The sequence below is a fragment of the Phyllopteryx taeniolatus genome, chromosome 9, assembly GCF_024500385.1.
Source record: "Phyllopteryx taeniolatus isolate TA_2022b chromosome 9, UOR_Ptae_1.2, whole genome shotgun sequence".
Lineage (NCBI taxonomy): Eukaryota > Metazoa > Chordata > Actinopteri > Syngnathiformes > Syngnathidae > Phyllopteryx > Phyllopteryx taeniolatus.
In genome coordinates, this window is record NC_084510.1 from 20,934,520 (window position 1) to 20,957,027 (window position 22,508).

Genomic DNA, 22,508 nt, shown 5'->3' on the forward strand with positions numbered 1-22,508 from the left:
AGTATCTTGGCATTACTGCCTCCTACAGGGCCGGGGTGGGACAGCAGTGTCCCGCACAACTGTCTTTAGGATTGTTTTGCATTGGTGGAGGTCTGCACCCTATTGAGTGCCAAGATTCTTATTTCAAACGTAGAATATTTAACATAATATTGGCTCTCATTACAATGCCGAATGAACATGAACAATTATGTAATTAATAATCAGTGGAACCTCTGAGGGTGATTTGTTTGTATTTTCAAGCCAGTTTTGCCACAGGAAATAAAAAAATAAAAAAATTGGTTCGAAGGTCAAACTTTTATTTGAATGTGTTTCATTTGAACTCAAGCCACTTTAGAGGCATATTTTCAGAAGGGACAAATTATACCACATCGGGGGGGGGGGGGTTCGCTGTCCTTCCTTCTGAGCTAAAAAGCTGTGTTTTCAATCATGACAACTCAACACGCGGATTTTACTGACAATAAAAACATCATCAGTCACAGCTATACGAGCAAAAGGGGAATGCTATCGCCTTGCCTGTTTCCAGCAACAGTGTTGGATCACAGATCTAATCCCTGACTTGAACCCGTCTACTTCTGGTCATGTCCCACATACGATACTGTGTGTGGGGCACAAAGGGGTCTTTAAAACTTGTGACTTTTTGTCTTCTGCGGCCAAACGTCAGCCACGTTCCATGTGCAGCTGCTGGCAGGAGTCACTACAGCACTTTTTTTTCCTTTTTCCGTGCGTGCTGCCCGCCGCGCTTTGGTTTGGGGAAAATCACGTCCACTAACCTCGAGGGTCAGCGCGCTGCCCGCACACACAACACTCTAGTCAGTCAGTGCTAGAAAATATTCAGTGATGAAAGCATGTTTTCAATGCACATTCATCTCATGTCAGAATCTCTGAAGAATCCCAGACTGCTCCGATTGCCCAATCTGGAATTTGGTCAGGAAGTCCTCACTTACCTGCAGCTCTGTGAGGCAGGTTATAGCCGTGGTAACCATGGAAACAATGCGGCCTGTAGCAGAGCCTTCTATAGAAACCGTATGGGTGGTTTGTTGCGGATGCAAAAAACGGCAAAGATTCCTGGAGCATCAGGAGGAAAATCCACCATCCTGATGCCAAAACCATCTTGCGGTATTACCTTTCAGGCAGCATAAATATACAATTGAACAACTTTACAAATTAAGTGAAAACTCCAGTTGGATGAATGGAAAAATCAATATGAAAAATGGGAGCGTGCGGAATGCCGGTGAGGTTATCTCTCATTCAGTCTAGACTGCCTCTGGAGTTTTCTCTCCTTCCATCTTCCTCTCACACTCTCGCCCTCCCAAAGCGCAAGTGTGTCCGTCACAGAAAAGAAACGCCCCCATGATGTTCAGCTCTCTCACAAAGCACCTTCAACTCCTGACACTTTACTCACAGCTATGCTGTAACTCCAGCAAACGTTTATTGAATTTTCACTTGTATATATATTTTTTATCAAACTATAATTTGGTGTACAGCGTACTGTTTGTTATCAGTCATATTTTAAAGATAAAGCATGCTTACAGTATACATTTTATACACGAAATTACATGATACTTCCAAATTCTTGGATGAAACTATCCTACGCATATATGAGGTATGACAATAGAGAATCGAGACTCAGGAAAGGCACAAGACTCCATGTACTGTAAATTGACTAACTGCTGTCACAGTGTGGCGCAACATCTGTATAATCTGTTGTTCTATTGTCCACTGCTCTCACTGTGTGCTTCTTGATCAAGCATTTGTGTAGCCCTCACACTTTGCCACGCAACTGGAAAATGTGATAGCAGTGGGGAACGCAGAAGCGTGAAAAGAAGCACAGAGTGAGAGTGTGACTGAGTGTACGGTGAAAAACAAAACTCAAATTCTGACCAATAATATTTCTCATTTTTCTCATCCCCAAAAATGTAATTAAGACTCATCGTGTAAAAAGTATATTTTTTGACAATTTTCGTCACTTCCTTTTTTACTTGAAATAAGTAGAAAAAAAATTGCCAGTGGAGTGAGAAAAAAATAAAACTTACTCCACTGGCAATTTTCTTTCTATACTTCAAGTAAAAATGACCTTGAAACGAGTGAAAATTGCTTAAAAACAATGTACTTTTTTTAGGTAATGAGTCTTATTTTAAGAGTAATCCGATTTGTTTTGAGACATTTTGAGTGTTTGCAGTGTAACAGCAGTGTGCTACACAAAAGCCTGATAGATAAGCACAAATTGAAAGTGTGACAGCAGTGTGCTATTAAAAACCCTGGAAAAGAAGCACAGAACGATAATGTGACAAAGCGTGACCGCAGTATAGTGCCCAAAAGCCTGAGAGTGTGACAGCTTTTTGCTTCACAGAAGAAAAAATACTGGAAAAGAAGTGCAGAGCGAGTTTGTGACTAAGAGTAACAGCAGTGTGCGACACAAACGCCTGGAAAAGAACCACAGAATGAGAGCGTGACTTGAGCACGAAATGATACTTTATACTTTAAGTATGCGTGTTTTTTGGAGTGAAACCAGCAGCCAGGTGTTGAGAACAGAACATATGAAGACAAGACATCTTTGATGCTGACATATATAAGGGAAAGAATGTGGGCTTTACAATTTGCCAGAAGTCTTATTCCATATTTCCAATCCCAATCCAAACATCTGAGAGAGCAATGAGACGGCCTGTATCTTCTTAGGTCAAGGCGCAGACATTTTAGCAGGGCCAAAAAAAAACACACTAGTAAACAGAGCAAACGTGAACCACCACATCGCCTGACAGGAAAGCGTCAGGCTTCTGTTCTGTGCTGCGCTCTGATTGGCCAGTCTGCCTTTTGGGGGTGTGGATTAGCGAAAGGTGAATTTTTAAATCTGGTAGCGCGATCTTTACACTAACACCCAGTCGCAGCTAGCTGTTAGTTCAGCTGTTGGAACGCTGGCAGAGCATCAGTGGCACAACCGCACGCGCGTGCCAGTGCGAGCTGTAAAGCTTATTCGGCGTGACGACTGAAATGTTAAACTCATGGCAGCATGCTGGAATCCATAAAAACATGATATAAACTGACTAGGAGGGATAACCTTTGCTGGTGTCTTCGATGTTTCCCTGGACAAAAGATGATTTGTTGGGCCACAGGTTAACGATCCCTACGTACAGGTACGTGAAACCTGCTATTAAAAGCAAATGAAAATAAATGTCTTCTGAATTTGACACACCACAGAGAACAGTACTCTCTCAGTACATAAAATGAGGCTTCGAAATCATGAAAAAAGTAAGCTATTGTCACTTGGCTCTATCATGTCCGTTGAATGCGTGAAACCACGCCCTGCTGAAAAACAGATGCAACTTCATCTGGCATTGTTCTTATGCCTACACATCCCTACACTTTTCAGCCGCCAAAATATACTTGTTTAAAGCATCCAGCCTCCGCTTATCCTCACTAGGGTCGCGGAGAACTGAAACTGTGAAAAACTTGCTATAGCGCCACAAATGAATACTACATACAGTAGTTTTCATATTTTACACCTTTTCAGCAATTCTCTTTAAAAGTGTACTGTATTTAGAAACCAATCTCTGAATTCACTTTACCGAAGTCTTTAAAGATGACTAACCCTGTGGTTGTTTTCTTCCGATGGCTATGATTTCCATCTGTGACACTGTTCCCATCCACTCCTAATTCTAATTACCATGGCGTGGATAAGATCTCTCAATAGTCTTCCAACCGACTATTACTGATAATTTTGTCTGATCAAACCAACCACACGCTGCCATGCCTTCGTCACAAACATCAAACTGTGGCAGAGGATGAAAGGGATGATGTCAGGAAGACGTTTTGTGTTTGTCGTGAGCAGAAATTTGGAGATAGAACATAGCTTACTGAGACATTCAGACTCCCTGGTGGTGATTTTGTCTATAAGCCATCACAAAAAGACATTGTCAGGATTGTTTTGAATATTTTGTTTAAGCACAGGGGTGATGAACCTTTTTCCTATCTGGGCCATTTCAGTTTTTATAAAGTCCTCCGACGGCGATGGAAAAACTAAAGCTGAAAGGTGTGCCAGCCGAGGGATCGTTTGTAGGAAATCAGCATCAGGAGCGAAATAATTAAATTTATACATTTCTTACAGCCGAGAATCTCTTTAGGGTGTGGCTTTCATCACATCACACGTCATGGCGACTCATCACAATTTGCTGACATGCTCAACTCACACATAATAACAAAAACTACAATTCTTCACAATTTAACATCACTCATCTTTCTCATCTCGTGATCATGGTTCAAAATTAGTAGCAATCTGAAAAAAAAATCTCAAGGACAAGTTCGTTTTTGAACAACCACTGGAACTGGCCCAAAACATCCTGAAACGGCCGCTTCAAACCAACATGGCAGAACTCCTGTTGGTTTTAAGGCATGTGTTCTTGAGACTTTGTTTTCGATCTAAGTATGATGGACATGCCAGCCAAATTTTGCGTTACTCTGTCAAACTGACTTCTGGGGCTGAGGTTTTTTTTTTTATTTGTTTCAGAGGTCTTTCGAGGCACTAAATTGGTCTGGTAGCGGCCCTTTGAATTGTTTGGAAATTCAGCCCCAAAACCAATTTTACATGGCAACATGAAATTTGGTAGTCAAGTTTCAAGAATCCATTCTGTAAAACAATCAGAAAGTCTTCCATTTGGGTTGGGAGCAGTCATTTTAAAGTCATTTTGGCCATTTAATTGCTTCCAAATTTGAATCAAGTATAAAAGAGAAATGGGTGAAACTACATTTTGAGGCTTTGAGTATTCCTCATGTTGTTTGGACAGAACATGGTGCCGAAGTTTGATAATTTGCCATGAACAATGAAGCTCTTATAATTCTTCTCTACATGCTCACGGTGTTCAAAATTCAGCTAGTTTAACTCATCAATGTAAAATTTATGATGAGTAGACGAACAAAAACGTCTCAAGAACCCATGTCTGAACTGATACAGGAAGTCTGCCATTTTTGTATGAAGAGGCCATTTTTAGGATCATCTTGGCCATTCTTCAAAAACAAACTTGTCCTAGAGGATTTTGTCCGATTGCTATTAAATTTGAGCCACATACTGTATACACTACTTCAGTAAATTTTGAATAGTTTGATTTTCCATTTTTATGTGTAGGGTTCAAATGGCAGCCAAGTGCGACAACTCGGCGTAAAACACAATACTCTAAAAACTCAGTTGCACAAGGTCAAAGCTGGACCAAACGTCAAGTGTGTACTACTTGTCAGTTGTGCGTAAGGTAACGTAGTGGACTCTCACCTTGACAGCTTTTGCCATCTTGGCTCAGTTTGAGTCCTGTAGGACATCGGCAGTAGAAGCTTCCAATGGTGTTGCAGCAAAGCGCTTCGCATCCGCCGTTGGTTTCCTCGCATTCGTTCACATCTGACAGGAGGAACGAAAAGAAAGAGTTAATATCCCGGTTGCTCAATTGCAAGCAGAAAAGCCACAGTGAGGTTAGATTTTTTCTCTCTTTTTAAAAAAAAAAAACAGAAACAGGAAGAGGTGCCAAATTGTTAGGGTTCAAAAGGCTGCTCCAATGTCAAGACTTGATTATAACTGCTACTGGAAAACATGAGTACAGATTCCAATATTCACACTAATATCAACGAAAGGAAATAAGACGCTTGTAAATGTTGCTTCTTTCACGTCTGTGAAGCTCATTGCAAAAGCGCCCTTCCAAAAAGCACGAGAAGTCCTATTTTGCTCTCCAACAGCTAAATATCATGCCAGACTTGTCATCAAGCCCACCAGATCATATCTTTGCCTTCCAGACGGCCCGTAATAATTGATTCAGGCGCTGACAGTGAGTGAAGCACGCGCCACCATTGCACATGGCAAATTACAACTAAAGACATTCAGATATGAAAATGCAATTTTTTCTTTTTAAATGTCTTTTGAATGAGTCGACTTGATGACAATGGGCGGCGTTATCAAAAGGGGATCTTGGACTGAATCCTGGAGCGCATGGAGGCAATCAGGAGGCAACTTACACTTGCCACCAATTAGCTTGTACATTTTCCCAAACCCCAAAAAAAACAAAAAAAGAAGGAAAAAAAAGACCAAATTCGCTGCCAACTGGCTAGTGGGGCTGTTCCTTCAGTTTACAACATCTGGAAGTTTAAAAAAATAATAACAATAATTCCAACTAAATATATCACGGGAATTCCATACAGAAGCTTGATTTAAAGGTAGAGTTTGTAATTGAGACAAGCAATTCCACCTCGTTATACTGCTACCAGTGGTAGTGTTGTGGCTCACATGACAAGTCTTCACAATTGCCCTGTGATTGACAAGTGACCGGTCCAGAGTGTCGTCCTTCGAGATTTGCTGACGTCATCGTAAAACGCAGCTCAGTTACACATCTAGAACTCCACAAGTTTGTTTTGCTTTTGCCCATTTTTGTGTTTTTGAGATGCCACAGCGTAAGGACAAAGACGAAAATGTCATGATTCAGGAAATTTAACTTACAGCGACATAACAAAGGTTCTGGTTGTTCAGTAATGTACAAGTGTACAGTTAATTTAATATCAATTGCATACATAAATGCAAACTTAAATACAGCTGAACTTTGGTTTTTATATGCCTTAGTTTTCTTCAGATTTGTTTTTCAATTATTTTTATCGCCAAAATTTTGTCCCAGTTTTTGAACATCCGATTGCTTCTCAGGGATACAAAATTATGGCATCTTGGAGTGTTATAGAAAAAGCATTAAAAACACAAATTGGTGAGTTTTTCAGCAAATGGTGGAGGATTGGTGTAATCAACACAACAGCACACACAACAATGGGTTCACTTGTCTCCAATAGTGGGGCATCTTTCTGTCAGGTACATTTAGTGATATTCCTGCAGATCCATCACTTCTTTGCCACACATGAGCATATCTGAGAACCTCTGTGCAAAGGAGATCGGAAGTCTAAAAAAAAAAAAAAAAACGCAGCCTCATTCCAGCCTCCTTGGGCGGGGGCAAAGTTCAAGTCTCAGGGTCAGCGCAAGACAGTTTAAACATGTGGTCTACCTTCACAGTCTCCTCTTGGAAAACCTGAACAAAATTCAAAATGGATTTCTGAACTATTTCACTAGTTATTGTTAGGCGGCAAAATTAGACACCATCTTTTATCATGTGGAGTTTTGTGAGGATTTGGCCTGGTAGTCAGCATAATTCTGCAAACACACAGATGTTTTTTTATTTTATTATTATTTTGTGTTTTATCAGAGGTTTTTATTTGTAATACAAAAGTACTGCAGTGGGAGTACTTTTTCATGCCAAAGCGATAAAGTTATTATTTTGGCGCCATTAGTGGTATGTTGGTGACAAAGAAGTATGTTAATGTAAGTTGAGGAGTTCTAATTAGACAAAATGAATGCTTTGTCGCCTTCTTGATGCAGTTATAGACAATTACGGTACAGTATGAACCTTTTTGTGAGGGCGTCAATTAGTCGCAGATTTTTTATATTCAAGGCTTTTTTTGATATTTCACTTCATGCAAATCCGTGGAGGTGCCGTGCATTGTTCTAGTGACTAGCATAACATCTCAAACATCATTAGTACTAAGTGCTTACTGCTGTTGTGACTTCTTCTCAGTGAAACACAAAAATACACACACGCCTGAGAAACGGCTACAAAAATGTGCATTTCCCCACATCGTACACTGTGTTCTGGAAAAGAATGAAAAATAAATGAGCTGGGTAAAAAGACTGCAAAAGATTGCACAGAACTTTTCCTCCCTGCACCTTCAGATGCAAGCTGAGAAGGTTTACATTCCAGCGCTGCATTGTGCGACTTCCTGCGATAAGGACCAACGGCACTTTTCCCGGGAGGATCACACTAATGTCCCGATTGACTACGAGTGGCGAAGAAAGAGCTCTCTAAAACCTGCGGAACAGATATCATCTGGAGCCGTGGGGTGGAAAATTGCAGCATTCATGCGGGATGAGGAGTAGGTTGTGTGGAAAGGTGGAGGGGGGCGCCATGGATACCCCCAATCTGCTTCCTCTTAGCAGTCTGATCTAAAGGTTTGCTGTGAACGTTCCATTTCTACTTGGCGTTATCGCAGCTGCTTCCGTTTAGCAAAATGCGTACAAATTTGACCACGAGGTGATGATTTTTAAAGGAGATAAATTGTGCTATTTTCCATAAATTAAAACTTCCTGGCTGTCTACATAAAATCTCTGTGACGGTCTTTTGTCAAGGATCAAGAATTTAATTTAAGGAATTGCTACTTATGAACTTCACGTCACTTAGTGCTTCTTTTCATATGCTGTTATGTAAGGAAATTCATCAGCAGTGGGTGGCATGTTTGAAGTGGTTGATATACAGCAGACAACAACATCTACTGGATCTATCCATCAATTTTCGAGACCCACTAAGAACTGGGGCCGATCTCAGCTGACTTTGAGTCAGAGGGGAGTACAGCCTGGTCTGGTTGTCAGTCACATTCACATTCATATGGACAAAATCTTCATTCAAAATATAAATGATGCGAAAGAAAACCGTAGTACCCAAAGAAAAGCCAAGAAAGCAAACTTCACACGCAGACGTTCCGACTGCAATTCAAACCCAGATCTCCTGAGTGTGAGGCAGACATGCTAACCACTACACACTGTGCTACCATGGATGTTTACATCACGAATAAAAATGAATACACCTTTGTGCATGTCCTCTGTAGCTGCGATAGACAGTGTAATGGTGTGTGATGATCTGTGCATCCAACAACACTGCAGCTCATCTTATCTTTTGGCTTTGACATTACAGTGGTTCCATGTCGTAGAAAATGTTGGTTCGTCACCCGAGTAGAAACACAGTTTGAGGGCCAGCTAAAAAGCCAAAGGGCTTTCTTCAAGACACATCTTCCGACATAAGCATCTTACAAAAATGTACTTGATTGTGTAATTTCACACTTGATGGGTGGGTAGGCATTCCAGAGACCCAAATATGTGCATACAAGCCATTAAAACGTCACTTTTCCAAAATATGTCCCCGTTAAGAAGCAAACCGTCCATGAACTACAGCTGGGAATTGGATTTGCTCTCCCTCGGGAAGCACATCTTCACGTCTGACCTGCTGTGCAAGCGACCCTTGAAATGTTTATTTCCACGGACACGATTCCTTACATTCCATCCAGCCGGCAGCTTTGCCACAAGTGCTGAAGTAATCAAAAAAAATAATAATTGAATGGAGTTCACAAAAAGAGCACATGGATGTCAAACTCCTGTACGCATAGGCAGATGATGCTGACATAGAACAGAGAAGGCTCTCAAGGTGTTGGATCCAATCTGTCTGTGGCCAGAGGGGACGCTAAAAAGAAACTTGATGCTTTCATCCCCGTTGGAAGAAGTACCTACACTTTAATTAAACATCGCCCCCTGCTGTTAATCTCTTGCTACTTAAACACACAATCACAGCAGAGGCTGTTCTCATCAAATGTTACTAGCTTTTTGGACGGAAAATCTTTTTTTTTTTAAATTCAACTCTGTTGAAATGATGGTAAAATATAGCATCTCCAGGGCAGCATATATTCCATGTGAAGTTTGATGACAAGTTTTTTTTTTAACAACTGTTTACTAAATTCCAGAAGATCATGTTGAGGGTTGCTTCATCATTGTGTATTTAGCTCTAATGACAAAGTCAACTCTTGCTGACTTTTTCCCCCTCACTGTTCTTAAATACAACAAACTATTTATCATGCATTATTGTCAGCCCTGATCCCACTGATTCTGCCGTAAGTGCCTTGTGGGTGCAACTTAGTTCCTGATGCCATGTAATTGTGGGCTGAGCTGTTATTAATCGGCTTTGAGAAATGTTCAAACCTCCCTTTAATAAAGACAAAACATTCCTTTTAATATTTAAATGTACTTCCTTCAAAATCCCCTTATGAAAAGAGTTTTTGTACACAGACGATTCAAGTTTTGCAAAGTGGAGATGGTGAGTCGTCTTTTGTTTCCTTGAGATTTGCGGGTGAAGAGAATAGGAAATGTGGAAATTTGTACTGGAGCCCCACGAGGTTTGCCAACTAAGCACTCAGCTATCAGGTCACCCGGATAAGCGGAGAATTCAAACAGTCGTGTTTGTGCAACTTGTTCCCAACACACGAGTAGTGTTGTTTTACAGTGACAAGCACTCAGAGGCTGCTAAGTGACTCAATGGTGTGGGACAGGAATTTTGCTGCATGGTTTGTATTCAGCTCTGGGTGCTGCATACTCTGTTGTATCCAATTAGCTGCACCAGGCCATTTTGTTTATGCCCTCAGTAGGGATGCGCTAGTGATTACCATTATAGGTCAAAAAATGCTAACTACCGTTCAGCTCACTCATACTTATCATGTTTTACTGTATATACATTACACATCTAACAGTGTCTTAAAAATCAGTTACAGATGCTCTTTTGTCGTTTTTGGCAAAGCTTGTCATTGGCCCAACACTGCGTCCGTATAAATAAATGTTCGTGTGAAACATGGATTCCGGGGGCTCAAACATGAGGCAGAAATTTTGGATAGACCTATTTTTTAAGTTGACTCGTTCGAGTTATCCCTGACCTAGCCCTCAGTCTCCTCTGGGATAACAATCATCTTTCGACTGCGGCTTTGGATCAGTAGGTAGAGCAGGTCGTGCAGTGACCGAAGAGTCACTGGTTTGAATCCCGGGTACGATTGTCTGCATGTCGAAGTGTCCTTGGGCAAGACACTGAACCCTAATTTGCTCCCAGTGGGCCTGGCACCTCTTTGCATGGCAGCAGTTGCCCATTGGTGTGTAAGTGGGTGAATGTGAGGGTTTGTAATACACTTTGGGCACTGTGATGCTGTAGATAAAGCACTATATAAGTGGAGTCCATTTACCATTTTACTGTGCCAAAGAAGTACATACAGTACAAGTAACGATCCTCGTTCTCATCCACTATCGTAGTTTCTGCCTTGTTTCAACTGGTGCGTTCAAGTTGGCTTTTTTTTTTTTTTTGATAACCCTAAATTAAACATAATTCTAATCTAAACCCTACCCTAACCTAGTAAATGACTTGAGTACTGTTACAGTGTATTGTCTGTCTACGTGTTGCGAAACCATTTGTGCTCAATCTGTTGCTTGTAAAGGGTTAAAGCACCGCAAGATAGGTGCTAATTAGCATTAAGCTAGTAGGGCCTTTCCATAGGCATTTACCTCTTTTTTTATGAATCTTTCACCATTTGGCAAACTGCTGTTTATTGTAAAGTGTGTTGGGTTCGCTGCCACAATAAGGGGCTCGTATCTCAAGAATGCGCTTGAAAGTCAAAGCACAAATTCACTCATATCTCAAGGCACCACTGTACTGTATACTGTAGCTCTTAACTTTTCATACTATTTTCCTACAGGATCAAACTACTGCTGTATGCACGCAAGCATGTGTACGAATATCATATGCAAAAATGGTATGCAGTTCCTAACAAGCGGCTGTCATTACCTCATGTCATCGTTTTGTCTCCCCCTTTAATTCCGCTACAGCTGGATGCCTTTAATCCTCCACACACACAGGCCAATTCACATCACATCCTTGATCACGCACAAGATAGAACTATGCGGTGTGTTTTCACTACATCCCAGAACAAGTGTATGCCTTTAAAAAAAATAAAAAATAAAAAAAAGAAGCAGATTCTCAAAAGGTTCCTGAGTTCTCACACTCATTTTTACGGTCAGTGAAAGTTAGAAGAAGTAGGGCGGCAGTGTGAATCACATTTTACTATGTGCACAGTTCAACAAATACCTGTGGACCTCGGGGGAATTCCCCTTTGACCTGTTGCGTGTGCTGCATCTCTCCACTCTACCTGTTGGGACCCGTGGCTCCTGATTCTGACCCTGTCGGTGTTTTTGGAGTGCCTGGGACACATAACACGTGGAAGCCAGAAGGAATCCCAAAATGAATTGCTGTAAACGTGTCTCCGTCCGTCCTCCGGTCACTATAGTGCAGCGGTATGCGGCGGGCACACTGGCAGACGGAAAGCGGCCCACGGCCATTTTGGCGGCAAGTGACAGGATAGGAGATCGCCTCATGTGTTCACGTGTTCCTCTTCGCAAATTTACAATTATTCCACTCTGAAACGAATAACGTCCTATTTTAGAGGCGTACTACAGCCTCGCAAAGTGATATTTTAATGGTCTTATTATTAGCTCAGCCTTATCATTTGGTGATTCCTGGTTATACTGTGTCAGCGGAGTCAAGACGTGGAATGCCTTGGCTTCTGGGTTGTTCATACGGCCTGTGAACAGGGGGTTCTCGGTTTACAACGGAGTTGCGTTCCTAAATCGGAACAGGTCACAGTCTATCACGAACCTACGCAAACAGAGCAGTAATCAGAATTACCGTAATTTCTCGTGTATAATACACATCCATGTATAATACGCACACCCAAAGTTGACCTCAAAATTCGGGAAAACCCTCCTACCTATGTATAATGCACGTTTACAATGCATGATTTTGGTTCTACCCATATGATCAAAACATGAAGTATTATCTGTATTTTGTTAGTTCTTTTCAAAGAATTATTCTGAAGTTAAGCACTTCATTTGAACACGTAATACTTCTTTATTTACTTACTCTTCTTTTGAAATTCACAGCCCTACTTGTATTTAGTAAATGAGAAAACACATCGTTGTGCTCATATGTTTGATTACCCGGGTGGAATTTGTAAGATGGGTACAATTCTCTAAAGAAAACATGAAGGGCCAGGCGAAACAGTATTATTTTAATGGGATTCAAATTAAACTGTCAACCATTTCAGAAAAGCATTATCATCAGACAAAACATAACCATATTTAAAATTATGCAACTACCGTATCACGACCATAAGGCGAACCGTATTAAAAGGTGCATGCATGGTAAAACATACGCTAGCTAAAAACATACGGTAGCATGCATGCACGCTAAAACAATGTTTTTAAAAAGGCAGCGGGAGCAAAACTGAGTTTGGTTGTACTTTATTGAAGTATTTAACAATGTACACACGTTATTTTTTTATCAATCCTCATCCACAAAGTCCTCATGTTCTGTATCCGAAATGAACAGCTGGGCAAGGTCTCAATCAAACACGCCGGGTTCGAGTCAGTCTCGCAAGCAGACACGTTAGCCCAACACCCACAATTCATTCACAAATTGTGGCGTAACTCGCTTGGCGCTGCCTCCTAGTCTTAGTAAAGCTGTGTTCGCCATCTGTCATCCATTGCTCCCATGCCGTTCGCAACTTCACTTTGAACGCCCTGTTTACACCGATGTCCAGCATTTGGAGTCCATTAATCCATTGCTCGAGTTGGTCTTCCAACTCGGGCCACCTCGCCTTGTTTCCGCGTTTTGTTTTTCTGTTTTTTCCGCAAAAACTCAGCTTCGTCTTCTTGACTTGGCGAAGCTCGTTTTCCTGCTTCCTCCACTTGCAAACCATCGATTCGTTGATCTTGAATTCTCTTGCGGCTGCTCGGGGGTCCTTAGCCAAACCGATGTTGTTTTGCGCAATGCACACCCCGGAAATGGTCCCAGTCAGTAAAGCGGTAAAAAAAAAAAAAAAAAAAAAGAACGGCACTATATCCCTACTGAGGGCGTGGCTTTAGTGTCCTTCCCCTATTCTCAGCCATGTCCGCTTTTCCTCTGCGTAAGCAGCGTGTCGGCAGGAAATGCAAAAAAAATAAATAAATAAGAATAAATAAATAATACAAAAGTCGCGCGCAGCGCTCATCACACAACTACATTTATAGATGTGGTGTACACATAAGGCGCGGCGCATTATAAGGCGCCCTGTCCATTTTGGAGAAAATTTAAGAGTTTTAAGTGTGCCTTATGGTCACAAAAATACGGTAACTATATCAGCTAAGCTAACTAGCTAGCTTAGTAGAAGCAGATGTTGCCAGCCTCCATAGATTTACACATTTTTCGGCACCAAGACGGGGCAAAATAGGCCACGGCCATGATGCGGTGAGAGATCCTGGTTAAAGTAAGCCATTTAAAACTGAAAAGAAGCGTTTTGGCAACAGTTCTTTTCTGGAGTGAAAAGTGGCTGCTAAAACACGTAAGTCAAAATGTGTCAGCGTATTCTTTCTCATGTTGTGACAAAATCTGCCCCAAAAAAACCTGTGACCAGGACTTATCCAGGGGACTATAAATACTTTTCAAATAATCACATTTGATTTTTCATTTGTTGGACAATGATTTCTTTATTTCAGAATAGTACAAGGAGTAACGATTCGATTCTGATCCGCTAGTCTTTCATTACTGTCAATGGGCCATATTCTCCCGTTGGTGCCTAAGTCAGTATTTTACGTGCCTTGCTTGCACGTTTTCAAGATCAAGATTCCATATCATGACTGTGTGATCGTACAGAGTTTTAAATAAAGCATTCTGATACAAATAATAATTTTCCTAGTAGGCCTAATCCATCCATCCATCCATCCATTTTCAACACCGCTCATCCTGGTTAGGGTCACGGGGCGCTGGAGCCTATCCCAGCAGACTTCGGGCGAAAGGCGGACAACACCCTGAACTGGTCGCCAGTCAGTCGCAGGGCACATATAGACACAGACAACCATTTGCACCCACATTCACACCGTCACTGAGTGGGAACGGAACCCACGCTTCCCGCACCAAAGTCAGGCGAGTGTACCACGACACTATCAGTGACTCAGGCCTAATCAATTTTTACAATTATGTACTGTATTACAAGAAAACGAAGAAGTGGACGGCAGAATGGGCGCAAACAGAAAAGTGCGGCGCTGCACGCCTTTTCTGGTTTAAACATATGGGAGAATATGGCCCAGTGTGAATAGTGATTGGACAGCGAGTCCAAGCTCCGGTGATTTCTGGTTTCTATCACTATAACATCTTATGGCTTACATTACTATTTCCTTGATATACTGTATGTGTCTTGAATGGGTATGGGAGATGGACAGAAATGAGAGTCAAACTGGTGTTTAAAAGCAGCCATGACACGTGATTCTGTCTCATTACCTTTCTGTCAGCATCTGTTTTTCACAACTAGCTAAGTGTCAGAAAGACGCCGGTGTTGCCTGCCGAGCGTTGCCCCGATGCGACCTTAACGTGCGAAGATAACACAGCAGATAACGTTGAATGTGAAGGGTTTGGCTTGAGGAGCTAATAAGGAGAAGACGATACATCAGACGACGGTACAGACGTTCTGGATGATTACTTATATAATGGTATTTTGCAAACTGCTGTCACATCTGATTTGCACATACTTGATGGCCTTAACGCCTGCAGCATGACCGGGAGCGGCCTTTCATCACGGACGGAGCCTAATGAGACAGAGCGGGAGCCCAGCGTACAATTAAGTCAGATTAGTCTACTCGCAGGAAGTAGCAGGAGGTCGAAAGGCAAACCACGCCCTCAGATCACAATTTGGATCTCTTTCATTAGAGCCTCACATCACAGGACAGCATGTCACACGGTTTCAGTTTGGGGGACACTAAACTTTTGACCCAAAATTTTAAACCCACACGCATCTCCTCACCTAAGCACACAAAATTAGAACACTGTACCGTAACATGCCTGTGAATATTCTCATTCATCCAGGTCATTTTATTCTCAGGGTATTGAATAAATTGCAACTGAACTGTTCTGGTTCTCTTAGAAGACGTTTTGCCTCTCATCGGAGCAGACTTCATCAGTTTATGCACATAGGCTAGATAGGACAGTTCTAGCCGGAGTGTCGTTGTGGAAACCCAACTATTGATCCCCTAAATTAGAGGCACTCCCCAAAACAAAACGGAAGTTGTTAAGATACATCGAAGAGAGGCCTCTGCCTGTCAACAGCAATCGTTTGGGGAGGATTACCCTCGTTAATATTCCATTCAATTGTAGCAATGGCTGTGGAGGAACCTGAAGCCAAAAGTTTGTCATTTGTCAGAGGCTAAATTACTGCATCTCTGTGGAGGGCACGAAAGATTAAAAGCATGTGACAAAATAACATTTGTTTGATTGTTGCCTCCGCATTGAGAGGAGCCAGATGAGGTGGCTGGGGCATCTGATTCGGATGCCTCCCGGACGCCTCCCTGGTGAGGTGTTCCGGGCATGTCCCACCGGGAGGAGACCCCGGGGACGACCCAGGACACGCTGGAGAGACTACATCCTTCGGCTGGCCTGGGAACGCCTCGGGATCCCCCCGGAAGAGCTGGATGAAGTGGCTGGGGAGAGGGAAGTCTGGGCGTCCCTGCTGAAGCTACTGCCCCCGCGACCCGACCCGGATAAGCGGTAGAGAATGGATGGATGGATGGATGATTGTTGCCTCATATTTTTTCTTCCCTTTTCCTAAAAGAAATCTAATATGGCCCCTGATCGGAAAAAGGTTCCCTCCCCTTGATGTAAAGAGTGAGAAGCGGGGTCAACCAGGTGGAGAATGACAGTGAGAAAACGTCGCCTCGGAGCTGATTCAGCGCCTACAGTGCATCTGCGCGGCCTGCTTGGTTTCAGCTGCCCAGCCAGTCACGCTGCACTGAACGCTAACAATATGCAGATTAACGGACCTAATGGCCAAAACAGACAACAGGTCAGTGACTGAATGGTCCATTCTCGCTGCCATTTACAAGTGAGTGTGCTCGCCAACTTGAATAGTTTTGAGAGAGCAACATTATTTCTCACCCTGACCTTTTCCGGTTCTCACCCTCTGTTTGTGTGTTTATAATTAGAAAGCCCAAATGTCGTAACTCAAGCTAAGTTAAGTAAAAAAGCAGATGTCTCAGATGGAGCCTGGTAAAACCATTCCGATGATCCACAATACTTCTGGATTATCCCGTTGTCGCCCTTGTCGTTGTTGTGATTGTCATAAAAATTCTTCAAAAAAATAAAAGCCATCATTACACAACCTATTGTTCTGATTTGCTCACCTCTCAACCGCAGCTGAACTCGCCGATCAAATATGACAAAGTGGTGAATCTGCACATCTTCACAAGTTTACCAAGACTTTCAAGCTCATTGACTCCTGGGTTGGGGAGCAAAATGAAAGCACACACTTTACAGTATTTCCCGCTTGAGCCACACTTGATGTAAGACAGGAAGCATCTCTATGAATAAGCTGCTATTGGTCAACGCACTTAAGAACTGGATATCCATCATAATAGCATAGTGATAGCACTAAACAACCGGCAACAATCAGAAATTGGAAGAAGATGCACATGTGGCTTTAATTTTCCTCCAAATACTCAGTCAAGTGCAAGTTAAGCTCAGCATGGCGGTCCTACAAATGTTTTTTTAATTTTTTTTATCCCAAGTAAAGACCATTCGAAGCGGGGTTTGGGGGGTTGGGGATTTATTTTTACAATGGGGAAGGTCCAGAAGGCAGGAATACTGAAAACACGGCTCCCATTACATTCCATAGTGGTCCTAAATGGGGGCATAAACACTAAAGACCTGATTAACTAAATGTTTGCGCATGCAAAAATGGGCGCAAACTTTATTGTACACGCAAACAGATGTGGATGTTGATCTACTAACTGGACGCACCCAGGATTGCTCAACACGCAAAATTGCCACGCAGTTCATTTTGTGTGTTCTCGGAGGAGTACATGATCATTTGATTTCTGCGTTTCCTTGCATCTGGGTCATTTCAACACGATGACAATTGGTGCTGGCCATTCCCAAATTTCAATCGCTATGTTACGCAGGATGGGCACATTCATCCAACTCCCACGCACTCCCAGCGAGATAGATCAAACAAAACATGGCTGATATGTGGTTGCTTGCTTTCTCAACATTATCTGCGAGGGAGATTTTTTCGTTTCGTAATATGCTTGTTTGTCTTCCACTAACACTTCCAATTCCATCACTTCAAACTTCATTTTGCACTTACAGTGCTCTCCCCCTTGACCCTAGCCACACGGCTACTCTGTAACCAAACACAATGCAGCTCAGCCTCTTTGGCATAAAAATTCAGACTGTTCAAATTGTAAAAAATTAAGAATTTTAAGTGTCCCTGGGTACCTTGAAAGGTGTTTCCTAAATCCCATTTTATTATCATTATCCTAATAATAATTATTATTACTTATCCAAAATGGGGCAGCACAGTTCTCTTGGAGTTAGCACATTTTGCTTACACTCGAGACCTGCTAGTTTGAACCCCGTTCAGGCCTTCCTGTGCGGAGTTTGCATGTTCTCCCCATGCTTGTGTGAGTTTTTCTCCGGGTACACAAGCTTCCTCACACATTCCAAAAACATGCTTCTTACGTTAACTGAAGACTAAATTGTCCATCAGTATAAATGTGAATGGTTGCTTGTCTATACAGTACTGTATGTGCCCTGCAAAAGACTCGGGAGCAGTCTCGGTGTAACCCCACCATTCACCTCAAAGTCAGGTGATGTAGGCTCCAGCTCACCCGTGCCTCTAATGATGACAAGCGCCAGACAAAATGGATGGATGTATCCAAAGTAGCACTTGGGAAGCGGGAAATACAGTATGTGCCTTTTTGCAGGCACATATTAACTGTCATGATCTAAAGATGCCATCACTTTATCATTGATCATCTAATTGAAATGTGTCATCATTAGCGTTGGAATTCCTGACAGGTTTATTGAAATCACATCAGCCTTTGCCCGGTTAACCGGTTCATCTCCTCCAAAGGACGCGACACACCACGAAAAGATGAGATCCCGACTGAATTGTCTTGTCGACGAGGCTGCAACAGATGTGAGGTCACGTTGACCTTGACGCGCCACCTTTGACCGCTCAAAATCTAATCAGCTTATCCTCGAGGTACGACTGGATGTTTCAGGAGATGCTTCCGCCCTAAAGAGACTCGGCTAGGCGACATGAAAGCGCAATGCCTCCGGCCACAGAGGCCAAAAAAAAAGACATGCCTGAGCGTACCAAGGATTCACTGAGGGAAGAACGTTGTGAAGCATTGGAGGACCAGTCGGTCCGTCTGTGTTGTGGCGTGGAGGGCTGGTTACAACAGGTTGAAGAACAATTTGACTGAAGAGAGACCACTACTGAACCCTAAAGTAATTGCAGACTAGGATGTCTATTACAGGTTGAACAGGGAAACATCTGAAATCAGTCCCTGATGACAGCTATATGTGCACACAATCATTCTGTCTTAAAAATGCATAATGCTTATGCAGGTGTTTTTTGTTTGTTTGTTTGTTTTCTGCAGCGTCCAGCTGCACACACGGACAAAATTCACAATAGACACCTTCCATCCATCCATCCATCCATTTTCTGACCCGCTTCTCCTCACTCGGGTCGCGGGCATGCTGGAGCCTATCCCAGCTGTCATCAGGCAGGAGGCGGGGTACACCCTGAACTGGTTGCCAGCCAATCGCAGGGCACACAGAAACAAACAACCATTCGCACTCACAGTCATGCCTACGGGCAATTTAGAGTCTCCAATTAATGCATGTTTTTTGGGATGTGGGAGGAAACCGGAGTGCCCGGAGGAAACCCACGCAGGCACGGGGAGAACATGCAAACTCCACACGGGCAGGGGCGGGGATTGAACCCGCGTCCTCAGAACTGTGAGGCTGACGCGCTAACCAGTCGGTTACCGTGCCGCCCAGTAGACACCTGTGACCCTAATTAGGACAAACGGTATAGAAAGTGGATGGAGGGATGGTAAATAGGCCTTGCTTTATTTTTGTGGTCCCATGGAATTGTTTTTTTTTTAAACAAATTAAACTGATACACATTTTACTCATGAATACCATGCTTGTGATATTTTAGTGTACCCTGCACAGTTTCAAGACACCCTGTGCTGAATGGAGCAAAGCAGTGTTCTAACAAATTAAAGAAAGATAATGCCTGATTTTCATTAATTAATATAAAGTCCTTTTTGAAAAATGTATTATTAGTTTTGTCAACTTCAAATTATTATTTCTGTGACCTCTGTGGCTTTTTTGTTCTTTAACGGAAGGGTACCGACAATTTTGTTCATGCGTGTAAGCATTTTTTTAAAATGCAGCAAATGTTTGTGTCCAGAACACAGGCCACTGTTACACTATGTACACATCAACACTGTCATAAACAATTAGAGGATACTTTGTATTTGTCTACAACCACACATTGCTAGTTAAGTCCCACAATATCCAAGTGAAAGGCAGTCAATGGAACCAGAAATCCTTCTGAGATACAGTACATTACATTTGAGGACAAACAGGAAAAACACATAAATCCTTTGTGAGATATAAAAGGAATGTTCTCTGAACATCAGCAGTGCAATGTTTCAATCGAAAAATACCCCCATCTGCAATAAACGTCAGTCAGTAGCCCATGTAAAGGCATTATATAAATCTGGAGCCATTAAAAAAAAGTACAGTATAGTCAAGAGGTATTTCAGTCCCATTTTAACTAAAGCTTTAAAGATAATGTGGTATTATGGCATTGCTGTGACCCCGTTAACTAGCCGAAATAACGATGAAGAGAGACATAAATTGCATCAAGAAACACAAACCTGTTCAAGCTGCAGCTATGAGAATAGTATCAGGTTACGTAGTCTGTGTCATGACTGTAAACGTCTGCTATCAACTTCGTATCATTCCCTCATATTCACGTCCCATAACATTCTAAACGATAAATCTGTTTCACGTTTTAAAGCACTTTTAGTTTGCTTTCCCATGGGAATGCGATGGTAGCATTATTTAGTCTTTGAGTTGGAGCTCTAAAAGAAAGCTGGCAGCTGTTGATCCCCCCAAAAATAGCACTTGTTGAGTGATGACAGCTTTACTGATGATGACGTTGATGTTTAGTAATGACACTCACAATTATGGAGGAGTTTTTTTTAATGGACTACTTTTAAATTGAGGGGGAAAAAATGACTTCAAGCACCATTGGCTTGAGAATGGGGTTTAGTAGTCAAACAAACTTGGAATAATCAAGAAGTTTGCAAATGTCCGTTTTGGACTGAATGAATTGATAAAGATCTGGATGGATTTCCAGTCCAAAACTGATTGTTTTGAACTGACTGTTTGATCTTTACATGTTCCACCATCTCCCAAAACGTGCCTCTTAGGTTTGCCGAAGACTCTAGTTGCCCAAAAGTGTGAGTGTGAATGGCTGTTTATCTATACGTGCCCTGTGATTGACTGGCAACCAGTCCAGGCTCCAGTTCATATGTAACCGTGAGCAGGATAAGTGGCAGAAAATAGATGGATGGCGCTTATAAAATGCATGATCATAATCTAAATTTGTCTACTATCCATCATCCATCTATTAAGCCCTCCATTTTCTACATCTCTTACCTTCATTATCCAAATCCAAAAAGCACAACATATCTCACTTAGGCTTGACTAGCTAAAAACATCGTAGCTAATTAGCAAGGCAGCAAAATCGGTTTTAGGAACTTTCAAAGATGACTGCTTAAAACTATTGGTGTCAACACATGTATTTTAGTCGGCGATAAGTCACACTCCAGAACTACAGAAACATATGCATCTATTTGCTGAGAGTGGCGTTGGTGTTGCGGTGCTCAACTAAGTCGCTAGCAGAGCTGCTGTAAAACAACAAAAACAAAACGCAACCTCTCAGAAGCATTAAGTGAAATTCAAAGATGCTGATGTGACCATTTTAAAACACTTTAACCTGACATGATAAACAATGGTGTAGCCTATGTGTAATGATGTATGCTTGCCAATGATGGGAAAAACTTGTTGTGTCAAATGATCGAAAGACAATCTGCTGTACAGATGAATGAGAGCATAAATTTGGAAAGGTTCAAGATGAGACGGTTAATCCTTTAAAAGAAGCAGGATTTGTTGCCTTTGAAAAAGTATTACAAAGCCCATCAACTCGTAACTTCACCGCAGACTTAGGCACAAAGCGGTAATTATGGCATTATACTGTAAATCACTTTGACAGAATGACAGCCTCGGACAAATATTGAGAGCAGCAGACTAATCGTCCCCTTTGAAAACACATGGGCACACATGGCATAAACACAGACATAAATTATGACATGCAAACAAAGGAGAACCGCAACAAAAAAAGCTGTCAAAGGCGAGTGAATGACGATTTGAGGTTTCCGAGTGTTGACTGCGGCCGTTTTTATCGTCAACAAGCCGCTGCGTGACAGGCGGTGACATGACAGCTGCGAGGAGCGTGGGGAACCTCAGTTGGCTAGAGGGGAACCACAGAAATGACTCAGTCAAGAATCTGACGGAGTACAACGCCCGACTACCAGAGAGTGCGCTCAGTTTCGGACGCAGATAGCCATCACTCAAACTAGCGAGAGTCATTCAATACAAGGCTACAAATCTGCACTCATCCCTGATGTTTTACAACCTTTACTGAGCCAAAGCACATATTTCATGTGGAAAAAAAATATCTCACGCAAACAAAAATGTCAGTTTATGGATCCAACACCTAGAGAACAGCAAGTTCTTCAAAAAGTACTGAAACATTGAACGGTTGGACAAAGTCAAAGCAAGTTCACCTGTAAAGGTTATGGTGCATTTTAGGTTCATCCTGAAATTCTACCCTAAAGCCCAATATTCCTAACTTTTGGGGAGTACTGAAATAATCATGGCTTGGTCTCAATTTACTCATAAATGTACTTGATTTACTTA

The 22,508-nt window shown here is 42.1% G+C and overlaps 1 protein-coding gene across 3 annotated transcripts in view; it reads right to left on the reverse strand.

The window, feature by feature from the left end:
• megf6b (multiple EGF-like-domains 6b) overlaps positions 1-22,508 on the reverse strand; it is a 67,836-nt gene that overhangs the window by 26,218 nt on the left and 19,110 nt on the right. For 2 of the 3 annotated variants that reach the window (XM_061784014.1, XM_061784012.1), the window contains exon 5: positions 5,258-5,380. In XM_061784014.1, coding sequence (XP_061639998.1) covers positions 5,258-5,380 — 123 coding nt within the window. Of the gene's footprint in view, positions 1-944; positions 1,247-5,257; positions 5,381-22,508 lie in introns of those variants that run through there. The other variant, XM_061784015.1, reaches the window with a different exon arrangement.